At 48.7% G+C, this 8,784-nt stretch overlaps 1 protein-coding gene across 1 annotated transcript in view; it reads left to right on the top strand.

The window, feature by feature from the left end:
* LOC108521922 (zinc finger protein 585B-like) overlaps positions 1-8,784 on the top strand; it is a 17,972-nt gene that overhangs the window by 4,969 nt on the left and 4,219 nt on the right. The window contains exon 3 of the mRNA XM_017861953.1: positions 6,925-6,966. Coding sequence (XP_017717442.1) covers positions 6,925-6,966 — 42 coding nt within the window. The remainder of the gene's footprint in view (positions 1-6,924; positions 6,967-8,784) is intronic.

The raw sequence follows: 8,784 nt of genomic DNA, 5'->3' as shown, positions 1-8,784 counted from the left end.
TAAGTATTCAGATTTGCTTTTTTTTTTTGAGACAGAGTCTCGCTCTGTCGCCCAGGCTGGAGTGCAGTGGCCGGATCCCAGCTCACTGTAAGCTCCGCCTCTCAGGTTTACGCCATTCTCCTGCCTCAGCCTCCCGAGTAGCCAGGACCACGGGCACCTGCCACCTCGCCCGGCTAGTTTTGTTTTTTGTATTTTTTTAGTAGAGACGGGGTTTCACCGTGTTAGCCAGGATGGTCTCGATCTCCTGACCTTGTGATCCACCCGTCTCGGCCTCCCAAAGTGCTGGGATTACAGGCTTGAGCCACCGCGCCCGGCCCAGGTTTCCTTTTTATGCTTGCCTTTTTTTTTTTGAGATGGAGTTTCATTCTGTCACCCAGGCTGGAGTGCAGCAGTGCAATCCTGGCTCACTGCAATTTCTGCCTCCTGGGTTCAAGTGATTCTCATGCCTCAGCCTTCCAAGTAGCTGGGATTATAGGCACCTACCACCATGCCTGGCTAATTTTTGTATTTTTAGTAGAGACAGGGTTTCCCCATGTTGGTCAGGATGGTCTCCAATTCCTGGCCTCAAGTGATCCACCCACCCTGGCCTCCCAAAGTGCAGGGATTACAGGCGTGAGCCACTGTGTCTGGCCAAAATTGCTATATATCTATGTTTTTGTTCATTTACTAGACAGGAGTGTAGCCATAAACAGTGTATACGATTGCTTTGTATGTTTATCGCCTTTGCCTGTATTTATTTTGGGGTTGTCTTTCTCTTATTTATTTTTAGCATTTTTTTCATCTATTTTATATATAAATTCACTTTGTCTTATGAACATTGCGAAAATCTTGAGTAGAATGTGATAAATTCCTGGTGTTTTCCTAATGGCTGTATTTTTTAGGATAGATTTATTTCATTTAATGTTGAGTGGTTTATTCTGGTTTTCTGTTTGTCAGTCAATTTTAGTAATTTATATTTTCTAGAAAAGTATCTCATTTAATTTTGAATTTATGGCAAGTATTTACAGTAATCTTACAATTATAAACTTTGACCGTATCTGAAATGGTCTTTTTCATGTCCACAAATGGTTTATCTTTGTCTTCTCTTACTCAAATGTGCCTGGCTTCTGGTCAATTTTATTAATCTTAAATACAAACAAATCATTTTATTAGATTTAATCAAACCTTTCTAAGAATTGATTTTAGTTTTTTCCTTTTAATGTATTATTATAGTCCTAATACTTTTTTTTTTTTTTCTTCTTTTTGAGATGGAGTCTCACTGTTTCACCCAGGCTGGAGTGCAGTGGCGCAATCTTGGCTCACTGCAAGCTCTGCCTCCCGGGTTCACGCCATTCTACTGCCTCAGCCTCCTGCATAGCTGGGATTGCAGGCGCCTGCCACCACGGCCGGATGATTTTTTTTTTTTTTGTATTTTAGTAGAGAGACGAGGTTTCACCATGTTAGCCAGGATGGTCTCAATCTCCTGACCTCATGATCCGCCCGCCTCGGACTCCCAAAGTGCTGGGATTACAGGCGTGAGCCACTGCGCCCCGCTAGTCCTGATACATATGTTAAACACAAGGAGTGAAACTTAATGACATTCAGCTCCGGTGGCTAGCATAGGAAAAAGAATAAGGGGCATCCATCCCCATTTGTCCAGTCTGTGTCTCCCAGAAAAAAATATTTAAAAAAGAGAAAAAAAGAGCAAACCCCCAAAGGTAAAAGAGTGTGAGCAGAAATTTAAAAAGAAGGGAGGAACATGGCCGGGTGTGGGGGCTCACATCTGCAATCCCAGCACTTTGGGAGGCTGAGGCAGCCAGATCACCTGAGGTCAGGAGTTCAAGATCAGCCCAGCCAACATGGCAAAACCCCATCTCTACTAAAAATACAAAAATTAGCCAGGCGTGGTGGCACGTGCCTGTAATCCCAGCTACTTGGGAGGCTGAGGCAGGAGAATCTCTTGGACCCAGGAGGTGGAGGTTGCAGTGAGCTGAGATCATGCCACTGCACTGCAGCCTGGGTGGCATTGTCTCAAAAAAAAAAATCTTTTACTGGGACGGAGGATGTGTTGGTTTCTCTTCCTTGTGTCTTTTTTTTGGGGGTTTTGTATTTGTTCGCAGCGTATCTCCATGACATACACTTACCGATGTTGATCTGAGATGGAATTAACGTCTGTTTGTTGCTTTGCTTCTTTTCAGTGGGTTTTTTCCATTTCCATCTCTGGTCTTTTTTTTTTTTTTCTTGAAGGCTAAACTTGGGTAGGAGAGTAGAGATGAGGACATGAGCCAGTTCTGCTGAGCTGTTACGGTGTAAGGAGCAGGGAGGCCTGGAGGGTGGTTGAGCCGTGCCCAGCCAGGAGTCGAGTGGGTGGTGGGCTTGTCACTGTGGTTACCGCAGCGGACCACTAGCTTCACAATTCTGTAGCATCGCTTTGTGCTGCGAGTGGGACCTTCTGCTCTTGATCCCCTCCTCGTGTTGACAGCTGCTACTTGCACCTCCAGGCCTGTGGGTGGAGGGGTTCCCTTTGTCGTCTCAGTCCAGGCTGGGCCCTGGGTCTCTGAGTCACAGTGATCCTGTCCCTCCCCTCGTGTCAGACCTTTAAGCCTGAGCCCAGGACATAATCCTGTCCCTTGTTCAAGGGGGAAGGCACAAGGTCTCACCTGTGTTCTAGGGGCAACAGGGTTGACTGCCATTCCCCTGGCAGCTTGAGGATTTTGTTCCTCAGAGAAAATTCTGGAGGGGCTTTATGTTTCCCTCCACGGCAGCCACATCCCTCCTCCAGACCTTCACTCCCAAGGAAGTCTCTCTGGTCTCCTGCCCAGCCCCAATCTTTCTCGTGAGCACCCAGGGAACATTTGTATTAATTAATTAATTAATTTAGTTTGTTTGTTTGTTTGAGATGGAGTCTCACTCTGTTACCCAGGCTGGAATGCAGTGGTGCGATCTCAGCTCACTGCAACCTCCACCCCCAGGTTCAAGCGATTCTCCTGCCTCAACCTCCCAAGTGTCTGGGATTACAGGCATGCACCACCACACCCGGATAATTTTTGTATTTTCAGTAGAGACAGGGTTTCGCCATGTTAGCCAGGCTGGTCTCAAACTCCTGACCTCAGGTGATCTACTCGCCTTGGCCTCCCAAAGTGCCTGGCCTGTAGTAATTTTCTATTGTTGTATGATAGATTGCCACTCATTTGGTGACTAAAACCACACCCACTTACTAACACAGAGTTTGGGAGGTCAGAAATCCTGGCGGCCCCGCCTGTGGGTTCCATGCTGCAGGTAGCATCAGGCTCAAAGGAAGGCATGAGCTGGGCTGGGCTTTTAGCTGGAGGTTCTGGGAAGAATCTGCTTCTAAGTGCATTTAAGGTGCTTTGCAGAATTCTGTTTTAAGACTCAGGTCCTCGATTCCTTGCTGGCTGTCAGCTGGGGGCCACATTCAGCTCCCTAAGCCCACCACCTTGCTTTCCAACAGGGTCCCCCCAATTTTTTTTTTTTTTTTTTGAGACAGAGTCTCGCTCTGTCACCCAGGCTGGAGTACAGTGGTGTGAGCTCGGCTCACTGCAGCCTCTGCCTTCTGGATTCCAGTGATTCTCCTCCCTCAGCCTCCCTGGTAGCTGGGATTACAGGCATGCGCCACCACACCTGGCTAATTTTTGTGTTTTTTAGTAGAGATGGGGTTTCACCATGTTGGCAAGGCTGGTCTCCAACTCCTGACCTCAGGCGATCCACCTGTCTCCATCTCCCAAAGTGCTGGGATTAGAGGCGTGAGCCACCGCGCCCAGCCGGTCCCTTCATTTTCAAAGCCAGAAACAGCATGGACTCCGTCTTGTGTTCCAGGCTTTTTAACTTTCTCTTCTGCCACCAGTTGGTTTCTCTCCATCAGGGGTAAAGGTACCCTGCTCGTGTCTTCTTTTCCCCCTGTAGAGGCGGGGTGTTTGCTGACCAGGCTGGTCTCAAACTCCTGGCCTCAAGCAATTCTCCTGCCTCAGTCTCCCAAAGTGCTGAGGTGACAGGTGTGCTAATATTTTCATGTGAGCCTCACTGCGTCATTGTAATTTCAGGTTTTCCTAGTGTCTTTGCAAAAGCTCAGGATCGGACTTTGTCAGGAAGGTGGGTCCCTCCTCTCAGCACATCAAGCTTTGTTTCTACCCCTGTCCCAGGAGCTGCAGAGGCTGAGCTTAGTCCCCACCTTGAAGGTAAGTTCTCATAGGGGGAACAGAACCTTGGCAAGCCAGTGGAGATTTTGCCCAATGTTAGAGGCCCAGGCAGGCTGGGATAAATCATTCTGTGAAGAAGAACTTGCGCGGGGAGCAGGAATCGCTTTGGAAAGCGAGACCCCAGTTCTGAGACCTCTTCACATAGCTTAGGGCTGAAGCCGGGAGGCCACGGTGGAAGGGGGGAGCTCCCAACGTCCGTGTACCTGGGGCCGGCCGACGGTGGTCATGCCTGTAATCCCAGCAATCTGGAGGCTGAGGTGGGAGGATCACCTGAGCGTCAGGAGTTCCAAGATCAAGCCTGGCCAACATGGGCAAAACCCTGTCTTACGTAAAAATACTAAAATTAGCTGGCTGTGCTGTAGCGGTGCCTGTAATCCCAGCTACTTGGGAGGCTGAGGCAGGAGAATCGCTTGAATCTGGGAAGCGGAGGTTGCAGTGAGCTGAGATCATGCCGCTGCACCTAAGCCTGGGCAACAAGAGCGAAACTCCATAAAAAACCCCAAGGTCCACATACCTGAAATGGCCCCAGCCCACAAATCCAGCGCAATCCTGGGTGGTCACGTCGAAGGATCATCTAGGTTTCAGTTGAGTGGAAAGTTTGCTAGGAGGAGAAAGAGGATCTTGCTTTAGGGAGTGCAAGTTTGTGGGCTCAGGGCCCGAGCATGTTCCTGGTGCTCAGAGGACAAGCCCAGACCACACTGTCTCTGGATCATTTGAAATTCCCATCATCCTCTCCTGCCTGCGCAGCCCGAGTGTCTGCTCTGCCCATCCCACTGGCACCTCTGGACTTGGCTTCTACCACGATGGAACCAGGGGTGTGCAAGGGAGAGAACGCAGTCATAGCTTCTTAGTTTCTGTTTCTGGTTGGGCCAGTAAAGCCCCTTCCTCATGCCTCTTTTCCACTTAGCAGTAGAGACAGAAACTAAAAGCCATGGCCTCAGGCTGCTAAAGAAAACCAAAACAACAATAAAATAAGGTGGGTTGAACAAGCTTGAGTAAATAAACTCTTACACTATAGTCAAGCCATAGAATTTGCTTCCTTTTGGGTCGGGGGTAACCAATCTTTTTTTTTTTTTTTTTTTGGGACTGATCTCGGCTTTCTGCAACCTCGGCCTCCCAGGTTCAAGCAATTCTCCTGCCTCAGCCTCCCAAGTAGCTGGGATTACAGACGTGAGCCACCATGCCTGGCTAAGTTTGTATTTTTAGTAGAGCTGGGGTTTCTCCATGTTGGTCATGCTGGTCTCAAACTCCTGACCTCAAGTGACCCACCCGCCTTGGCTTCCCAAAATGCTGGGATTACAGGCTTGAGCCACTGTGCCTGGCCCAGAATTTTTTCTCTATAGATGTATGTTTACAAACTTATTACATGTGTTGTAGTTTGTAGTGGATGTATACAAACAAGAAACAGGACAGGCACAGTGATGCATGCTTGTAATCCCAGCACTTTGGGAGGCCAGTGTGGGAGGATCACTTGAGGCCAGGAGTTCAAGACCAGCCTGGGCAACATAGCAGGACCCTGACTCTACAAAAAGCATGTATGTATATATATACACACACACACACATAAAACACACATATATATATATGTTTTGGTTTTTTAGACGGAGTCTCACTCTGTTGCTCAGGCTGGAGTGTAGTGGTGCGATCACAGCTGTCACCTCCACCTCCGAGGCTCAAGCGATTCTCCTGCCTCAGCCTCCTAAGTAGTTGGGATTACAGGGACAGGTTGTAGGGAGCCAAGATTGTGCCATACCACTGCACTCCAGGGCAACAGACGGAGACCCCATCCCCTTAAAAATGTTTTCTTACAATATTTTTGGGGGATGGAGTCTTGCTCTGTCGCCCAGGCTGGAGCGACACAATCTTGGCTCAATCTCGGTGGTACAGTACAATCTCTGCTCCCTGAGACCTCTGCCTCCCGAGTTCAAGAGATTCTCTTGCCTCATCGTCTTGAGTAGCTGGGATTACAGGCATGTGCCATCACACCTGGCTGATTTTTGTATTTTTAGTAGAGATGGGGTTTCACCATGTTGACCAAACTGGTCTTGAACTCCTGACCTCAGGTGATGCACCTGCCTCGGCCTCCCAAAGTGTGGTGATTACAGGCATGAGCATCTGTGTCCGGCTGTTTCTTCAGATTAAATTTCTAATAATTACATTTTGGGTAATGGGTGGGGGTTGTAATAAATTGCACATTGATTACTGAGACACAGATACACATACTCATTAAGAAAAACTCCAGTCGGTTGTGGTGGTTCACCCCTGTAATCCCAAGGTTTTGGGAGGCTGAGGCAGGCGGATTGCTTGAACCCAGGAGTTTGAGACCAGCCTGGGCAATATAGTGAGACCCCCATCTCTACCAAAAAGTTTTAAAATCAGCTGGGCATGTGACACACCTATAGTCCGAGCTTCTCGGGAGGATCGCTGGAGCCTGGGAGTCCAAGGCTGCATTGAGTCGTGATTGCATTGCTGCGTTCCAGCCTGGGCGATAGAGTGAAACCCCATCTCAAAAAACAAAAATCCAAGTCAGGCCTCACAAGATTGAGTCCCTATGACATCTGCAAGGTGAAGGCTTTGCTCTGATAATGGGGACCCTTCAGAGAAGGTTTTCTCCCACCTGTGCCCGTGAGGGGTGGGGTGCGGGGTGGTCCCAGCAGTTGATCAGGAGCCCCTGGACAAGCGTGGCCTCTCTCATCCTCTCTCCCCACCCCGACGTCTGCCTTCACAGGTGTCTGCTTTCCCACAACAGCAAAGAAGAACCATGGCCCAGGTGAGTGTGGCACATCTTTCTACTGCACTTTTTCAGCAGGGATTTCAGATGCTCATAAGAACGTGTCTAATAAAGGCTGGGCGTGGTGGCTCACACTGGCAATCCCAGCACTGTGGGAGGCCAAAGCAAGCGGATCACCTGAGGTCAGGAGTTTGAGACCAGCCTGGCCAACGTGGTGAAATTGCACTGCAGCCTGGGTGACAGTGAGACGCTGTCTCAAAAAAAAAAAAACTGATAAAATACAAACAGAAGTCAGGATCAGTGAAAACGGGAAGAGAATGGAAGATCACAGCTGTGGGAAGGACAGGGCAGAGAGACTGTAGAGGCTGCTGCAGTTGTGAGATGCCTTGTAAATTTTTGAGACAGAGTCTCGCTCCATCATCCAGGCTGGAGTACAGTGGCATAATGTCGGCTCACTGCAATCTCTGTCTCCTGGGTTCAAGCAATTCTCCTGCCTCAGCCTCCTTACAGGCACCTGCCACCACACCCAGCTAATTTTTGTAGTTTTAGTAAAGATGAGGTTTCACCATGTTGGCCAGGCTGGTCTCATACTCCCGGCCTCAAGTGATCCACCCACCTTGGCCTCCCCAAGTACTGGGATTACAGGTGTGAGCCACTTCGCGCAGCCCAATGCCTTGTAAATTTGTATCTGACATTCCTGTCACTTGAAAAAGGCAGGCAGATTCCACCTAATAGACGACTTATGTTGTCTGTTTTGGACAACCGTGTCTACTTCTCAGGAGAAATACGGCTCTTTCAGGCATTTAAAAATATATTTGATCTTTGTATGCGAGATGTGGCAGGCCTGTTCCTGAATAACCACCACATCAAATCTCTTGTGAGTTTCCTCCCCATCTGTGTAAACAGCAGGTATGATGCCAAAGCTGCCGTCTGTGGTTCTGGTTGTTTGGTTTGGGGATGCAGAACACTCAGGCCTACAGTGACAGCCTTTTGTGGCACCAAGTGACCTGGATGTAACACTGCATTACCTAGAGGAACGAATGAATGAACTGCGTGTTCTTGAAATGGCCTGCCATGTCTACCGCCACACCACCCTGAACGTGCCTGATAGCGTCTAAAATTGCTTACCATGATGGTTTTTATTTTTTAAATTAAAAAAACGTTTTTGAGATGGAGTCTGGCTCTGTCACCCAGGCTGGAGTGCAGTGGCACGATCTTGGCTCACTTGCAACCTCCACTTCCCGGGTTCAAGTGATTCTCCTGCCTCAGCCTCCCGAGTAGCTGGGAATATAGGCATGGACCACCACGCCCAGCTAATTTTTGTATTTTTAGAGATAGGGTTTCATCATATTAGCCAGGCTGGTCTTGAACTCCTGACCTCAGGTGATCCACCCCCTTGGCTGTTAGCGCTCGTTGCATGTGAGTGACATCAGTGTTTTCCATCATTCTGCAAGCATTCTCCTTCTTCCGCTCTTCACCCCGGGTTCTAGGAATGTGTGAGTGTGGAGTGCACTGGTCAGAAGTTCTAATTCAAGTTCTAATCTTGAAGTTGTAAGAGCCAGAAATCCAACTAGAAGTAGGTTAGGATTAAAAAAAACAAAAAGTAATTCTGGAACTTTGGGAAGCTGAGGCAGGAGGATTGCTTGAGGCCAGGAGTTCAAGACCAGCCTGGGTAATGTGGCAAGACCCCGTCTCTACAAAAAATACAAAAATTAGCCAGGTGTGGTGGCACATGCCTGTATTCGCAGCTGCACGGGAGGCTAAGGTGGGAGGATCACTTGAGCCTAGGAGGTCGAGGCTGCAATGAGCTGTGATCATGCCTTTGGACTCCAGCCCGGGTGACAGACAGCCTGTCTC

The sequence above is a fragment of the Rhinopithecus bieti genome, unplaced genomic scaffold (assembly GCF_001698545.2).
Source record: "Rhinopithecus bieti isolate Rb0 unplaced genomic scaffold, ASM169854v2 scaffold_63384, whole genome shotgun sequence".
Lineage (NCBI taxonomy): Eukaryota > Metazoa > Chordata > Mammalia > Primates > Cercopithecidae > Rhinopithecus > Rhinopithecus bieti.
Note: the sequence above shows the minus strand (reverse complement) of the source record. Positions and strands in the feature narration are given on the sequence as shown.